This window comes from Diadema antillarum, unplaced genomic scaffold (assembly GCF_040938485.1).
Source record: "Diadema antillarum isolate AM-2024a unplaced genomic scaffold, OU_Dant_1.0 scf00000183, whole genome shotgun sequence".
NCBI classification, from domain to species: domain Eukaryota; kingdom Metazoa; phylum Echinodermata; class Echinoidea; order Diadematoida; family Diadematidae; genus Diadema; species Diadema antillarum.
Genome location: NW_027271072.1, coordinates 1,969,348 through 1,987,133, shown reverse-complemented (window position 1 = coordinate 1,987,133; position 17,786 = coordinate 1,969,348). Strand labels below are relative to the sequence as shown.

The window sequence follows — 17,786 nt, the reverse complement described above, 5'->3', positions numbered from 1 at the left end:
GATAGACAAACAACATCGCAATCACACGTTACAGGTAACCAAGTGGGGCTGTGGCCACCTCCCACTCCCTACATCACAAGTGTGAGCATGTGAAAGGGAACACAAAGTCAACCTTACGCACTGATGTCCTTATTATTACGATAAATATGGTATTATTGTCAACATGTCGTCAACATGCACACAAAAACAGTGTGGCTTCTCTTTATAGCATAACCCTGTACAATGTATGTCTGCACTGCTTCACACCAGCGGTACATCATGCCATTTTTGTTCATCCCAATAAACCAACACATTTTCATCCTTTCCAAAATACACATTCGCTGTAACGAGGAGGCACATACCATAATTTATGACAAAGAGCACAATAAACCACTTACAGATCAATGAGCATCATATCCTATTTTAGGAAGGTCACAACACAAAAACACATTTTGTGTCAATGTACAAGTCTCAAAGCAGACCTACATGTACTCCCCATGATGTTGTGAACCCAAGAATGTGCCACTGATTAATAATGAGATAGCTTTGCTGCTTCAAAAAACAGTGAACACAAAGCAGTATTATCATGCAGAAATGTACCATGCATCATACACATTGTATTTGATCAGCTAATTTCTGTATCTAAAAGAATCTTGTGCTTTTGTGTGTACTGACTAGAATGAATAAAATTCTAATCAGGAAAAAAAAAATGATGAAAATTTAAAAGTAATGGCTCCTGCATTTTTTTTTATAAAAAGATTTGTGCTTCAATACAAAATCACTCCCGTTTACCAAGCTATTGGTCTTTGTGGTTACAGAAAATTGACAAGCAGTGTTCAACAATGCAAAAATTGGTTTGTTAAATACATTCTGTATCACCAACTCTGTGGAAGAAAGGAATACATTGCTGAACTACAGCAGGACAAAAGAAATATGTACCAAGTAGGGATATTGCTGTTAAATGTAGAGTGTGTGCCAGACATAACTTATAACAGGATATTTACATGTAAGCCTTTTGCCGTTGCTGCTTGAAACTGGAAAACATGTACATCAGTTCACATACTGGGGGGGGGGGGGGGGGGGGGTGGGACTGGAGTTGGATTACATTCTGGTCCCAAGAACCACTTGGCAGGGTCATCCTCCCAAAAAGTGTGTGTGGCCATTAATTCTGATTACATGATGAAAATCCAGAACATAAAGTTGGGAATATTCAGAGTATTTCTTTATGTTTCCCCTTTTTTTCAAGATACTTGCTTTAGCACAGAAATAGATGAATTCAAATGCAAATGTGAAAAAGTCATTCTATGCTGAAATGGAGTTACTATAGTTTCCACAATGTCTAACAAATTTCATGGGGAATGATAAGGCACATCTCAAAATGTTCACATTAATATAAAGGTACATGTATTTTGTAAGAATTCCTGCAGAGAAGAAAAATTCTTGGTTAGCTACTTGTGAGATTGAAGGGAGCTAACATGCGGAGCAAAATACCAGGTACATTGTACATGTACGTCATCAGTTTACGCTTCCGACTTCTTTCACACAGGAGAGTTTGGCTATGTATCATGTTTACCAATACTCTTTCAGTACTCTCTGCGCCAAAATGTGATGATGTCTTGTTAAAGGCTCTGCACATCAGTCATTTTCCTTATCTACAGATGTATACCAGCAATACCGTAGTCCATTGAAGACTAGTCTTGAGTATACTCAGTCATGTGTCTATGGAAAATGCAAAATCAGTTCATCTTAACACGATTTGCGAAATTATGTGCAGGTAGAGGGCACACAATCATGATACACAGAAGATGCTTGAACTTTGACGTCACCACACGACAGAACTTACATGTACAATGTATTTCGAATGATGTAATCTACACGTCCCCTGCATTGATGAGACGTGTGAATATCAGCATAGCTCATGTCCAATGATATACACGGTACATTGTATTTACAAAAATATTTCGTGTGTAAAGCCAGCATTCTTGTATAAGCTCAAGCATCATTTTTGTGAAGGTTGTTAATGGGGATGTGTGGAAATTTATTGAGTTGCTTGAAGTTTTCCCGCATGGTACAATCATATACATGTACCACTGGTGACTCTCATATGTACTTCTCTGCAATGGACATGCAATGCTGTGCCGCTCATTTGTATCCACTGGCTTCTTTGTATATTTCATATCCTTATTGGCAACATTTCCTCACTTCCTGAATAGATTACAACTTCTGGACTACAAGATTTCATATGTACACTGTACATACATTGTGTAGATGCCATGGTACACGGAGTAAAAGTAGAAGAGCTTGTCTTAAACAATGTTTAACATCATCTAAGTAACGAATGTTTACATTTATGTGCAACTGTCAACATTTAACTGTACAGAGAGAATCACACTGTTGGGTGCGTGCAAATGGTTGTGTTTATTCCACCATGTTCAGAAGCCACTTTTCACTGTATGTGGTCATAGCTTTAAGTACTGGATTTGGAAATGAATAATTATTTTCATTTTCGAGACAGAGGATGAATTGTTACATATCTCAAGTATTGGTAGCTTTTAGTGGCTGCACTGTGAAACCCTGTAAGATCAATATGCAAATTAAGTTGAATGCCTCAATGAACTTTTACTTGCCTGAAGTCATTTTCTTGGAACAATGCTTCATCCTTTCCATAAAAATATATATATCTACAGAGAAATAAGAAAATAAAGTATACATTCTAGTCTCCTTTCATTCCTTTTTCATCACTCACTTCTCTCCTCTAATCATTTCAAATCATATTTGAATTAATGAATCAATAACATCAATAGCAATTTCACTGTATTGTCCACTGAACATAAACTCAACTTTGCTGTTCTAACTCAAGATCAGCTTCAAGCAATCACTTGGTATTACAGCTCGTTTACTTTCATTTTTTTTTTCTTTCAAGGAGTATGCCCCTGAAACCATCACCTTACAGTTCAATATACATGTAAATATACATGTAAATATACATGTATGTAGATCAATTCAGATCTTTGCTAGTAAATGAAATGAGACTGAAACAGCCATCACAGCTTTCAGTGGTCTATGTTTTTGTTGCCGTTATTGTTCGTTTTTTCAATCCATTAAATACATAGGTGAGGAGAGTTTTAGAAGATTATCAGAATATCACCAATAAAAGCTTTTATTTCACAACCACATAAAAAAAAGAGAGAGAGAAGAAATCACCTGGAACATGTGAGGGTAGTACAAAAAAGGGGGAAAAATGATTAAATAAGGACATGAGTGTCTGATGGTAACTATTCAAAACAGGGGAACAAGGCCCTCTTTCACACTGGTCCAAGTAGTATATAGACCTCTTAAAGCACACATTTTTATATTTTCTCTGATTTTATTAACATTTGCCTGCTAACAGGAGCTGTGGAATATGTGACAGGGATTTCTGTCAAAAGGTATGTGTACATCTCTGATATACATATGGGGACTTGAACACTCGGCCATTAAAAAAAATCACACTATCTTGCACTCCTCTTGTACATGTAGGACATGTTACTGTATATCAACCAAACTCATGATGCCATTTCCATCTAAGACACTCTGCAGTAATCACAGTCCTGTAGTTTTTAGTCACACTTGCATGTTCCCCTATTAAACAATAATTAATCACTTATCCAGTATCAATACTATCTATTCATTAACCACTCAGCAGATGACCTTCCAGCGGCACATCTCATCAATTCTGACCCAATATCTTTACCCCCGAAGCAGCTCTTTTTTTTTAGGCCTTTCACTACAATACCATGAACTTGATACCTGCTACAGGATAACATCTTTGGGATATTCTCTTACTAGTATACGACCACCATGCAAGACCATAAACTATTTACAGCCTCATTGTCCCTTCCTGTATGCATGAAAAGTACCATGCCTTCTCTTACTGAGGCAAGTACATAGACCAAGTACAATGTTGCCATCAAACTTTCATTTGTTTACATAGTCTGCCGTTTGGTTATCTGCTCGTGATGTACATGTACTTTGGCAACATCTGTTCAGGCCATAGTACTACTAGTTTCATGGTGAAACCATGTCTTTTGTTGTTCTTTTTTTTTCACACTCAGATTTCCACCTATGTATTGTATCCTCCTTTTGTATAGTACACACGTCACTGGATTTATAGCTCAGCTAGAATCCACTTTCCCCACTCGCGTCCTCTTCAGTTGCTGCTTGTGTCGCTCGTGTTGGGCTCTTCAAAGCCATCTCGTTCCGTGATCAGCGCCCTCTCTAGGATGGTGCGGCCCTCCTTGTAGCGCTGATTGTCCTCGGTGGCAAACTCGTACATCCAGCCCAGCTTGGTGTCGCAGTTCTTGCAGAAGACGTCTCGCACCATGTGGCGGCCAGTGATCATCATGCGGTCCTGCACCTCGCTGTACGACAAGTTCACCACCTGCGCATCGCAAAGAGGCACCACAGGTCATTCATTGCTATGGTGGTCATTGTAACCTCAAACATGTAACTTTCTCTTTCCTCTACTTATTTCTATTCCATTTCTCTGTATTTTGTTTGTTTAGAACAACACATTACATACACGTACATGTACATATACCATTGTGGCTTGTCATTATTCAAATTATATTTTTAGTACTTCATATTGAATTATCATAAACATACTCTGAATTTTCTGAAGAAGAAAGTATATATAGTGATAACTGCAATGAGAAAAATAATTTCAAGGTTTAAGAGTAATTGTAAAAGGCAAATACTGAGTACAGGTCACTTTCAGACATCTGTGCTCCAGTATACAAAAACGATTCAACTCAAACTGACATAATGTTTGAAATATACAAATGCAGTGTTATCAAAATGTTCTTTGAACTCACTTATTACTGAACAGTATGTCTGAGGTTCACTTCACGAAAACTGGTGTGTACCAGTATATAATGTTCACTGTGCAACTTATTATTGTGAGACAGCAAAGTCTATCTCCTTCTTTCCAGTATAAGTTTGTTATGTACATGTACCTCAGTTGGGTTAGGTTCTTAGACAGTCCCACATCTCATTAACTTGTATTCTATTTCTGTCCCACCATTCTCATTCCTTTCCCATCCATGTTATTCCTTCCCCATTCATGTTTACAGTTATCACCCTTGCTTGTTGTCACATCTGATCCTTTTGTTTATTATTCCATGTCTGCAGTTCTCACCCCAGCTTCTAGCCACAGTCATCCAGTGTGTTTTCATTGGTTGTCTTCATGAATAGGGTTCCTTCATTTTAGTTGGTCTCTTCCATTTCTGCTACTCCTATTGGTCCTCTTAGTTCATTTAAATATGTAAATATGTAAATACAGTTTATGCAGATCATGTTCATGATGTTGAGTTTTGCTGAGGGCAGGTCAGCCTGATAATAAAGCAGTGTGCTCCTCAGGACTTGAAGCATGCAGGCCTCATGTTTACAGTCTGTGTCCCTAACCCTGTAGCTATCTTACAACTGGTGGCAGCGGTGGGATAGCTAAGTAATACAGGTGGGATCAAGCAGTACTAATTGGATCAAGCTTTAACAAGTTTGTGTGACCTGCATGAGAATTGTTCACCCTCCTTCACATCTGTTGTTTGAAGTTAGCTGTGTTAATATCTGGTCAATGAGTGGATTCATGTGGTGATATCTGATTGATATATGTGGATTCATTTAAAACTCTGGATTATTAACTGGATTATCATCTTCACAACATGACATCCTTTCGCCTTGAGCTACCCGAAGTGTTTACCGGAGAAGATGGAAAAGACTTCCACCAGTGGGTACGTCGATTTGAAGTAGCAGCACAAGCATTTCCGGATAGCTCAACTAAGCTACACTCCCTTCTTCCAGCAAGACTTGCTGGATCAGCATTTACTGTTTGGGAGAGCATACCTGACTCCGAGAAGAAGGATTTCAAGAAGGTGAAGGATAAACTCTCGCAAGTTTTTGGTCGAACACAATTCTTAGATACTTTCAAGTCCTGTATCACTGCCCGCACTCGCCGACCAGGTGAACCGCTTGAAGTTTTTGCAGCAGCTATAGCGTCGATGGTCGAGGAAGCCTTTCCTGCCTACGACGATGCAGCCAAAGCTGGAGAAAAATTTAGGCGCTTCATTGCAGGGATCGAAAAGACTCTCCAGGTCAAGGTGTGTGAACTAGGAGGCAGCAACTTTGAGGAGGCCCTGAAAATTGCTCTTCGAGTAGAAAGAGCAAGTCAGTCACAACAAGACGTCAGCGTACAAGTAGCAGTGACAAGCCAACCAACCAATGACACAATGCTGGCACAGTCACCAGAAATGCAGCTCATCCTACAAAGGCTGAATGAAATGGAGCAGAAATTTGAAAGGATGAACTTGAAATTAGAAACTGCTTCCAAGTCAAATATCCATCCCAGATCGAAGCCCGGATCTCCACAACGTCATAACAGCCGGGAAGAGAGGTTCGATGACAGATATCAGAGACGCCATGATTCCCGATCACCAACCCGTTCTATGTACCGTTCAAGGGAACCAAATCGCTACCAGTCTTCAAGCCCACACAGACGAGAATGGCAACGTCGTCATAGATCGCCAAGTCCTCAGCGTGCCTCACAACATCTCAACAGCCCAGAAGCGAGATTCGATGACAGATATCACCGTCGCCACGACTCTCCTTCACCAACCCGGCATGTGTACCGCTCGAGGGAACAAAACCGGTACCAGTCTCCACATCCACACAGCCAAGAATGGAGACGTAATAACAGATCTCCAAGTCCTCAGTATGCTCGACAATATCAACATCTCCATCCCTCCCGTGAAGCCGACTCTCCTAGACATGCTCCCTATCATCAAGTTCGCTTTGACGATACACCGTCGGAAAACTTCTGGTAGTTGACGAGGAGGGCCACTCATCAACTCCACCTGCCAAGGCCCAAAACCAAATTCCTGTAGACTCAGTTTCTTCATTGAACTCACCCTACATCCCAGTCATCATCGACAATGTCTATGCACTTGCCTTCATAGATACCGGAGCTCACATCTCTCTCTTGAGTGCCGATTTTCTATCATCTATTCCTGCATCACAAAGGAGCCCACTCGAAAAGTCCACGATCATAGCATCCTCCGTCACTGGTGAGCCAGTAGACAACATTGGAACAGTGGTAGCATCAGTACATTTAGGGAACAAGGCAACTCAACACCAATTCTTTGTTGCGAGGAACATCACGCATCCAGTCATCCTCGGATGGGATTTCATCACCAACCAGAATGCATCAATATCCTCTGCATCATTCAACATGCCTGGTTCCACCATCCCTTTCATCGATCGGCAGCAGTACCAAGCCCCACTGAAGTGTAAAGTTTCTCTTGTGGGACACTCACATATTCCACCTATGTGTGAAATCCATGTCCAGGGAAAATTGGCTTCTCCGCAGTTTGACATCATACCTAGAGACTATGAGGGCTACTTTGAACTGGCTACCCAAGATCACATTCCTGTCATTGGTGCCAGATCTTTGTTTAAGCCTCAGGATGGTCTTATTCTGGTACGTCTTATTAACCCCTCTAATGAAGCAGTGGATTTGTCTGCGGATACATGCCTTGGACAGTTTTTCTCCGTGACGGGAAACAAGGAAGAGGAGTATGAGATCATGAATGTAGCTGCTGATGGAGAAACACAACTGAGTGACAAATCACTAGCACCCAGTGTTCTCCCTTCTTCTGACCTCTCTAAGTCAGAGTACAAGAAAGCCGAGCACCTACTCCAAGCCTATAGTGACATTTTTAGTGCAACTCCCCATGACATAGGCCAGACTGATCTCCTTCATCACCAAATCAACACGTCCACCGAAACTCCAATACGACAGAGAGCCTACAGAACTTCCCCAGCCATGAGAGTAGAAATTCAGAAGCAAGTCGACGATCTCCTTCAAAGAGGCATCATTGAAGAAAGCTACAGCCCGTGGGCTAGCCCGATAGTAATGGTGAGAAAGAAAGACAATACTTACCGATTTTGCATTGATTATCGGAAGCTTAATGCAGTGACGGTCAGGGATTCACATCCTATCCCACGGCAAGATGACACGATTGACTCTCTTTCATCATCTACATACTTGTACTTCAGTGTCATGGACCTGTCAAGTGGATATTGGCAGGTTAAGCTCCACCCAGAAGACAAGGAAAAGACTGCTTTCACCACAGGCACAGGACTCTACCAATTCACGGTAATGCCATTCGGATTGGTCAATGCACCGATGACGTTCCAGCGTCTTATGGAAGTTGTCCTCCACGGCCTGCACTGGTCCAGATGTCTGGTATATCTCGACGACTGTATAGTCATGGGCAAGAACTTTGACGATCACCTCAAAAACCTCCAAGAAGTATTTCAACGCTTCAGAGATGCTGGACTTAAACTCAAACCATCAAAGTGCAGCCTGTTCAGGAAAGAGGTCACATACCTTGGTTATGTAATCACCTCCAATGGAGTTACACCAGATCCAAACAACATTGACAAAGTCAAGTCCTGGCCCCAGCCAAGAACTCCAACACAGGTACGCTCTTTCCTCGGTCTAGCGTCATTCTACCGACGATTCATTCCAAGTTTCTCCAAGGTTGCATCCCCCCTGACGACCCTAACACACAAAGGTCAACGGTTTGTCTGGACAGCAGAGTGTGAAACAGCCTTTCTTCACCTGAAAGAGGCACTAACCAATCCACCACTACTCGCTTATCCAGATTTTGACAAGGAGTTCATTTTATCAACTGATGCTTCCATTGATGCAGTTGGGGCAGTCCTCTCACAAATTCAGCATGGCAAGGAACGAGTTATCTCCTATTTCAGCCAGACGCTCTCCACCTCCCAGAAGAAATGGTCAACATATGATCGTGAACTGTGGGCCATCGTTTCATCAGTTCGCCATTTTCGTCATTTCCTCCGATATCAGCACTTCACAATCCAGACTGATCACAAGCCTCTCCTGGCTCTGACGAAATTTCCCATCCAAGACGATACATCAGGGAGGAGAACTAGGTGGATAGTGGAACTCCATGTGTATACATTCAGCTTAATACACAAGAAGGGTCAATCACATGGGAACGCTGATGCACTATCTCGACGACCAGGAGACATCCAAGCCACCTCCACACCAACAAGTCAACAGCCAATTAAGTCTATCCTCGCCCAGCCCAAGTGCAGTGCAGTTGAAACCCGTTCACAAAAATCAGCACCAACGCCAAGTCACCCGTTGCACAACCATCCATCAGATCTCTCAAAAGTGCAATCACCCCAGCCTTACAGTGGTGTAATCCTCAACAGTGATGTCGATGTACAACATGAGCAGCAACTAGACAATGACATCAGAACAGTCATCAAGTTTGTCAACCAAGGCAAGCGACCAAGTGAGCGACAGATTCGTCGTCACAACCCTCGAATCAGACGTTTGCTGTGGCAGTACCCCAAGCTAGTTCTTCACAATGACATCCTCTACCGAAAGAAGAAAGACAAGTTAGGCAACTACAGGCTCCAACTCGTGGTGCCAAGCTCACTTGTCCCCAGAGTACTCCAAGAATTGCACGGTGATCCATCATCCGGACATTTTGGTGCACACAGAACACTTCAGAGAGCAGAATCTATGTGCTACTGGCCATTTATGAACAAGGAAATAACTGATTTCTGCAACACATGCACTGCTTGTGAGTCGTTCCGGTTACCAAACCCGAAATACCAAGCACCACTACAGCCAATTTCTACTACACGCCCTCTAGAGATGGTCTTCGCGGATATCGCCGAGCTACCCATCACAAGACGAGGCTTTCGCTACATATTGGTTGTAACAGATCATTTCAGCAAATACGTCAATATCTACCCGATGAAAGATCAGACAGCCTCAACCATTGGCAAGCACCTGTTTGAGGACTATGTGAAAGAACATGGTGTACCAGAGATTCTACATACCGACCAGGGGAGACAATTCGAGTCGAGATTGGTTCAAGAACTATGCAACAAATTGGGCATTAAGAAATCTCGATCAACGTCATACCATCCACAAGGTGCAGGTATAGTTGAACGATGTAATCGCACCATCAAAGATCAATTGGCGAAGTACATTTCTGACCAGGGAGGAGAATGGGACACCCACATCAACCAGCTCCAGTTAGCATACAATACAAGCACCCATTCTACAACAGGTCTCACCCCCTACTTCATAATGCACGGAAGGGAAGCCCGCATTCCAGCTAGCATCACCTGCTCAGCTCCCCCTCCATCAATGGGAAGCTCCATGCTGGAATACACCGCCAACCTGACCGATAGACTCAGGAAAGCATGGGAGTTCACAAGAGAGAAAACTGAACAGCAGCAACAACAACAGAAACAGCATTATGACAAAAGAACTCGCACATCTAGGTACAACATCGGTGACCTTGTCTGGTTAGACGACCCGACCAACAGCAGAAAAAAGTTGGAACCGAACTGGAAAGGTCCTTTCACGGTAATTTCCTCATCTGAAGATGGATTGAATTACACCATCGTCAACAACCAGGATGAAAAGACCAAGCGAACTGTACATCATAATCGCCTGAAAATGTATCGAGTTCGAGCCTCACATGAGACTTCACCATCCCTGTCTGCACCCCGCCCTACAGCACCACCATCGTCATCACCAGCAGATGGGCCTGGAAAAGGTTCAACGCCACACCCACCAGTAGCAGATGGGACTAAGAGGCAGATGTTTCCACCCCAGCCAGCCTCTTATGGCCCTTCGTACGTCATGTGGTCACCCCGACCACCAAACCACGTCCATCAACGACAGTCAAACCAAGACCAACAGCCACGGTCAGGTTTGTCTGTTAGGTACCAGACCTCCAACCAACCCTATGGTGCCCAGCAGCAGTCGTCAACGAAATCTGACCAACAGCCACGGTCAGATGCAGCAGCCCCACCCCGGCGGCAGTCGACGAATTCTGACCACCAGCCATGGTCAGATGCAGCAGCCCCACCCCGGCAGCACTCCACGAAGTCTGACCACCAGCCACGGTCAGATGCAGCAGCCCCACCCCGGCAGCAGTCATCGAATTCTGACCACCAGCCACGGTCAGATGCAGCAGCCCCATGCCAGCGGCAGCTGAACCAGACCAGCTGTTCCCATGGGTCATCGCCGACTGACCAGCAGCCAATATCATCAGCTGACCAACCCCATCCCCGACATCAACCCAGTCACAGGCCATCATCGATTGACCAACTCCAACTCAGACCACATTATCAACTCCGTTCGTCGTCATCTGCTGAGCAATACCAACCTGGGTCATCACGACAAATTACCCCATCGGACTCCCAAATTAGTAGCTCGCAACCTGGCAGTCATCAACAACAACAGCAACAGAGTGAACAAGTAAATGACAGTGAACAATTGCCAGAGAACAATCAAAGCAGGCAAGAAATTCACTCTAGATATGGCCGACAAATCAAATTGCCATCGAAATTGAAGGACTACAAATTGTAGAGACTGAGAAGATACCAACAAGTATTTTAGGCCTTTGGGAAAGACACCCATGTACATAAAAAAAAAAAAAAGAGAAGAGAGAAAATGTTTTGAGTTTGTGATTGTGATCATAAGCATAAAAGTATAGCAAAGTGTTATATATGTTGTTTTGGCAAAAAGGTTAAATTCATCACACCTGGTATAAATGCATCTGGGTAGTATTTTGTAGTAGTATGAAGAACATTTTTTTGAGAGAAATGTGAACGAATTATATATATTATTTTGTAGAAGACACTTACAATGTAGTTGAATGTGGGATGCAGTATTTGAAACACAGCATTATTAGGTTTTTTGGAAAAAAAAAGGGAATTTTATAAGTTCATAAGTGTTTAAAAAAAAAATTGAAAGAGTAAATTTCAGCAGACAGGTCAGTTCATAAGTTATTTTTAATTGCATATAAATGTTAACATCAGTTAGCTTCTCATTATTTGCAATGTTCACTTTTTCAGGAATATCAATTTCTTAGACAATTTTGTTCAAGCATCAAACAATTGTTAAAACCGTTTAGTGTAACCACTATGTTATATTGTCAAAAAAAAATTTTTTCCCTCAATTTTGGAATTAGCTCCCTAATGATATCAGAGAATGTTCATCATCAGATCAGTTTATGTTTTTATGGACGCTTTATTTGTTTGTAAAGTAATTGTTATTGTTTTGTAAATTGGTTTAGTTGATGTGTTTTAGGTTGATATCATGTAATTTTGTGTTTTGTTTTTGGGTGTTCTTACACACGTATTTGCCTTTTCTCATTTCAAAACAAGCGCTTAGAGATTTGAATGTAATTTGCGCTCTACAAAGGGGTTTATTATTATCATTGTTATTATGTCAACAGTTTTTGTATTTATTATTTTTTTAAGTTATACATTTTTGTGTTTTGAATTGAGTGTGTCATAAATTTTGATAATGATTATTTTGTGTATTCATGTTATAAGGTTTTGGCAACTTTCATTGAGTAAAAACATTTTCAGTGTAATGAAGTTGTAGACTTTATTGATGAGTAATTGTTAAAAAAAAGAAAGAAAAAAAGAATAGATAGGAGGTATATAATTTCGAAAAGGTGAATCCTGTTTGAACAAGTTTGAATATTGTTTATGGGTTTGAGAGAATGGCAAAGGGCAAATGTTGTTAAAATGATAGATTGGTCATATCGAGTATATAGTGTATGTGGATACAGTGTGCACATGTGATATTTAGATACACTGGAAACAGAGTGTATAATTGGGGATAAGGTAATTCCTTTAAGTTAAATATTTTAAGTAGTTGTATGCTCGGATATGTGTTCATTTGTTTCAAAGAAAATTTACCATCAATATGATATGTTGTTCAAAAGTGAAAAAAAAGAGAGAAATTTGTTACAGATAGGCAAATACAGAGGTACAGAGGGTACAGTGTATATGTCAGTATTACAATTTCTTAGTCTATTCCATAGTAGTTTGTACAAACATTTGTATTTTTTGTTTTAGTTTTAAGAGAGTACAGCAGAAGGCATTTTTTTTTAGTTTCCAGTTCACAAGAAATGGTATAAAATGTAGTTTGCCCATAGTTGAGCATTTTTTGCCTGATCACAGTTACATTTGATTGATATTTGTCGTTAAAATTGAGGACAATTTTTTGAAAGGAGAATGTTTATGTGAGACAGCAAAGTCTATCTCCTTCTTTCCAGTATAAGTTTGTTATGTACATGTACCTCAGTTGGGTTAGGTTCTTAGACAGTCCCACATCTCATTAACTTGTATTCTATTTCTGTCCCACCATTCTCATTCCTTTCCCATCCATGTTATTCCTTCCCCATTCATGTTTACAGTTATCACCCTTGCTTGTTGTCACATCTGATCCTTTTGTTTATTATTCCATGTCTGCAGTTCTCACCCCAGCTTCTAGCCACAGTCATCCAGTGTGTTTTCATTGGTTGTCTTCATGAATAGGGTTCCTTCATTTTAGTTGGTCTCTTCCATTTCTGCTACTCCTATTGGTCCTCTTAGTTCATTTAAATATGTAAATATGTAAATACAGTTTATGCAGATCATGTTCATGATGTTGAGTTTTGCTGAGGGCAGGTCAGCCTGATAATAAAGCAGTGTGCTCCTCAGGACTTGAAGCATGCAGGCCTCATGTTTACAGTCTGTGTCCCTAACCCTGTAGCTATCTTACATTATCAAGAAACAAACTTTACTGCTGATGCAATATCAAATTCAAAATCAGTCGAAATTGCTACCTTATTGAAGAGGAAAGCTCTGCCTGTTGACCCGGTGAACCGTGTGGACAGGAGTTCAGCTCGATTGGTGAGATTAGAGTCACAGTTTGCGCAAGAATAGAGCCTGGTGCCACCCATATGATCGAGAAACACGCGACCCATCTTGGCTGGAGAGATCGTCAAATCTGCAAAGGGAATAAATAAATAACAGACATAACACTTAACAGTACACTGTACCTTTCCGTCATTTGATCTCCTGTCGGGCTTTCATGGAATAACTTACCAACTGGAAAGCTGTCAAGCTCTACAGCATATTCACAGTATGCCAGTAGGCCTGTTTGTGCTTACAGTATTTCCGATCACACAGAAAATGGTCTCTATACTTCCTGTACACCAGTCAGTGCTATCACAAGAATGAGCTCAGTGCTATCAAGTATGATCCACAACTAGAATGACCAAAAAATCATCTTTTCAGCAACCCTACCATTATTGTATCAAAACATCTGAATTCATGATTTCTTGAATGAAATATCACATAAAGAGCTATTTCTCATTGATTTTAGCTCTTTTAGAAGTTCCATCATGAAGGTACTTGCAATTCATTCATAGCTAATGACCAAGATCTAAATGCAATCGTCTGTTGAAAAAAAAAAAAATCATTGTCAAGAAGAGTATTATTAACTAAACAAAAGCTAGTCCAACTCTCCACAAATATCCAGGGGCTACAAAATGTTTTTCAGGGTGAGAGGGCTGTTGGACTGGAGAGGGGGTCAAGGTCAATGGTACCCCCCAGACCTGTTAAAGTCACTGTCAGTCAGGCCAGTAACTTTTCAGGAATTGCCCAATTTGATACTGGCCCGACATGACAGGTAAATTAATGTAATATTAATGATAATGAAATCAAATGAAATTCATTTACCAAACAACAAAATAAACATTGTCAATATAGTCAAAATAGTACGGTATTTTGTAATAGCAGGCCTCAAATTTCATCAAAGTTGGATCAAGACCACTATTTTTGAGGGCGCAAATATCCACTCAAAAAAGGAGCACAAGTAACAAAATATTGTGGCCGTGAACAATTTGATTTTGAGAGGTGCATTCCAACCATTGGGAGGGGCTTGGTGGCAAATTGCCTATGGCCGGTGCAGTGGGCATTTGTGTTGTCATAGTAAAATTGTCGGGGCCAGTAAAAAAAAAAAAAAAACGACTAGTAAATTTTTAAAGTTCTAACCAGTGAAAAAGGAAAAACTGGGTATATACTGGCCCAACACGGCAACATAGTCAGGATGGACCAGTCAAGAAAATTGGATAGTGTTCAGCCCTGCAAAGGCTGCACTCGGTGTTAAAAATCATGTCTATTGCCAATTGGATTGCCTTGGATTCTTGCTTGTTGGTTGCTTAAATTGTTCATGAGATACACTTTTATGTCTACAGTGTAAATTTAGACTACAAAAATGTGAACTCCTTCACACATTCAGTAGTTAGTGATGAATCCTGTCGAGTATCAAAGAAGGTACAGTAATAAGAAGTAGAAGTCTAACAGTTACGGCGGAATTAAAAGGGGGAGGGAACGATGCGATGGGCGTTTTATTGCAGTGTGTTTACATTTACATGCCGCTGCTCGATTATGTCCGCGACTTCACCAAGACACCATGCATAGCTTTGGCATTGCATTCCCTTACGCTACGCTCGGTGTACTCGGTTACCCTATTTAACACGTCGTGCCAAGGATAGATCTAAAAATACGCCGTGTAGCTTCGTGTCATTATTATCACACAATAAACGAAGGGTTGTTAGACTAAATCCATGTGGTTATCATACTTTAAAAGCGGTCTGTAGGTGTCTTCTCCTTGTCCAAACGTCTCACCATGGGGCATTTAATATTCATCATGGCGGCCAATGACAACAAAACAAAATGCACATGGTCATGGAGTCGAACTTATGTATGACACTTTCCAAAACAAATCACATCACATTTCCCCTTTAAAAATGATTACAAGAGCCATCCATACGCAAAACAGCATGGTAACAATATGTGAAAGGAAACATACCACATTAAGATGAATTTCTAATAAGCTGACGTTGCAGACAGTCCCGATCCTGTATTTCACGAAGCTCCGAAGTTGCCGTATTTTCTTTGAAGCGCATTCGCACGTACTTATACGTGATACACGTCGTTCAGAGAACACACGTAACCACTGCACAGCATAAGCACCTGCAGAGCACAGAGTTGAGGGGGAGTTATCGCACTGACGGCTGAGCCATCAAAACAAAAACACAGTGGAGGCTCGAGCGCGCGCATGATGTGCATGTGACCAGCGTCCAGCCCAGCGATCTCCCTCGAGAGTTGTGGTGCATGGCCCATGGGCCCATGGGATCAGCTGAGCGCGCTCATTATGAATATTGTGTAGTGTAAAATGTAACACTCTGCACTTATCATTTACCTTTCAGATGAAATAAAACCATAGAGCTGTATTATTAATAATCCAACTCTATGAATAAAACCCAGTTTTAGTGCACGGTCAGTTAGGAATAGAAACAACCAATGTAAAAAAGCTATTGAATATGATCAAATAAGTATTGTTAAATATACAAAATGTGAACAATAGTAACCACATAAAAGTCTTTACACAAATCTCAGATGGCAAAAATCGCTCATAGTAGCTATAGAGATTACACAAAATAAATATTCAAATCCATTTCATGAAGTCTCTCATAAGTGTGTCTTAGGGAGTGAAAAGTCTCTTATAAGACTTTCATGAAACGGACGTGCCCTCAGGGGTCTGACATTTATAGAGAATTATATGCTTGATCAGTTTCAGACATTTGCCGGAATCAAAACTGAAAAGTAACAAGCAAAGGGGGAAAAAAAGAAAAAGAAAAAATGCTTCGCTTCAGCGCGGTTTTTCCGGGGTTTTTTTCCGTTGTTTTATCGGCTGACAAGCAAAAAAAGAAAAAGAAATAGAAAACGCTTCGGCGCAATTTTCCGGCTGACAAGCAAAAAAAGAAAAAAAAGAAAGAAAGAAAAAAGGCCAGCGCAATTAATGGCTTCTTTAAAAAAAAAAAAAAAAAAAAAAAATCAATTTTTCTTTCATTTTTTTCTTATCTTATTTTTTTTTTTTTTAAACGAAAAATATGGGGGCGCGCCAGGTGCGTCCCCTGGATCCGCCACTGAATGTAGCCCTACCTGTGAATGTTTTTGTCCGCTGTTTGAAAAATCATAGCCATCTTGGAAATCTACAGCTCTTGAACCTCCTTATGTAGGGATTTTCCAGCACGCAGGAGAATTTTCTGCGGATGGACAAGGATGTTGGCGAGTTCCGTACGTGGTGCGTACCTGCTAGACGCGTGCTACTTGCCTAACCTGCTACTTGCGTGTAGGCCTCTTCCGTGTGACCTGTGCAATGTGAGAGCTTCGAAACCGATTCGTTTTCAGTTACGAGCGACAAGCGGGGACTGCGAAGTATACCTGCGTTACAGCTGCGAAGTACCTGCGTGGGAGTTACCTGCAAGGTGATGTCGCTAAGTGCCCCCTACGGGTGTTCTGCGTGTACCTCTTCGGGAAAACCCCTGCGACACACCCGGAACGAGTTTTTAGCATGCTCAAGGCCTTGTCACACCGTGTCTCGGGAATCCTTGCGGGTTAACTTGCGGGGGTAAAAAAATGCTATCTATACTCGGACCTCCCGGCAGTTGGCCCGCACCTGACAGTAGCCTACCTAGCACGTATCTCACCCGTAGTTGCCCGGAGATGCGCACGCAAGTCATATTTACTCGCAGCCAAGTTTTGAGCATGACCAAAACTCATTTCTGGGTGAGTGGCGGAGATTGCCCTTTAGAGGAATTCCTTCATTATTGTCAGCCCCCACGCGCCTGGCACGCAGGTCACTCAAAATACCCGCAAGCAGAACTCAAGCAGCATGCATCCAGTAGGTAAGACGCATGCAAAATTCGCCCAAATCCTTGGTCCGCCCTCAGAAATTGCCCGGTATGCTGGAAAATCCCCACACGCAACAAACCCGCGTAGCTTGCCCGGAAAGGTGCTGTGACAGGGCCTAAACATGGGTAATATGCGGGTAAATAGGATTTTCGTCCGCACCTCCGGGC

At 41.5% G+C, this 17,786-nt stretch overlaps 1 protein-coding gene across 1 annotated transcript; it reads right to left on the bottom strand.

Moving 5' to 3' along the window:
• Nucleotides 1-1,145: 1,145 nt before the first annotated feature.
• On the bottom strand, nucleotides 1,146-15,824 carry LOC139723258 (protein yippee-like 5). Its single transcript, XM_071634517.1, has 3 exons — nucleotides 15,731-15,824; nucleotides 13,698-13,861; nucleotides 1,146-4,399 (listed from the first exon to the last, which is right to left on the bottom strand). The coding sequence occupies exons 2-3, from the start codon at nucleotides 13,836-13,838 to the stop codon at nucleotides 4,169-4,171; spliced, it is 372 nt and encodes a 123-aa protein (XP_071490618.1). The 5' UTR covers nucleotides 13,839-13,861; nucleotides 15,731-15,824; the 3' UTR covers nucleotides 1,146-4,168.
• Between the last annotated feature and the right edge of the window lie 1,962 nt (nucleotides 15,825-17,786).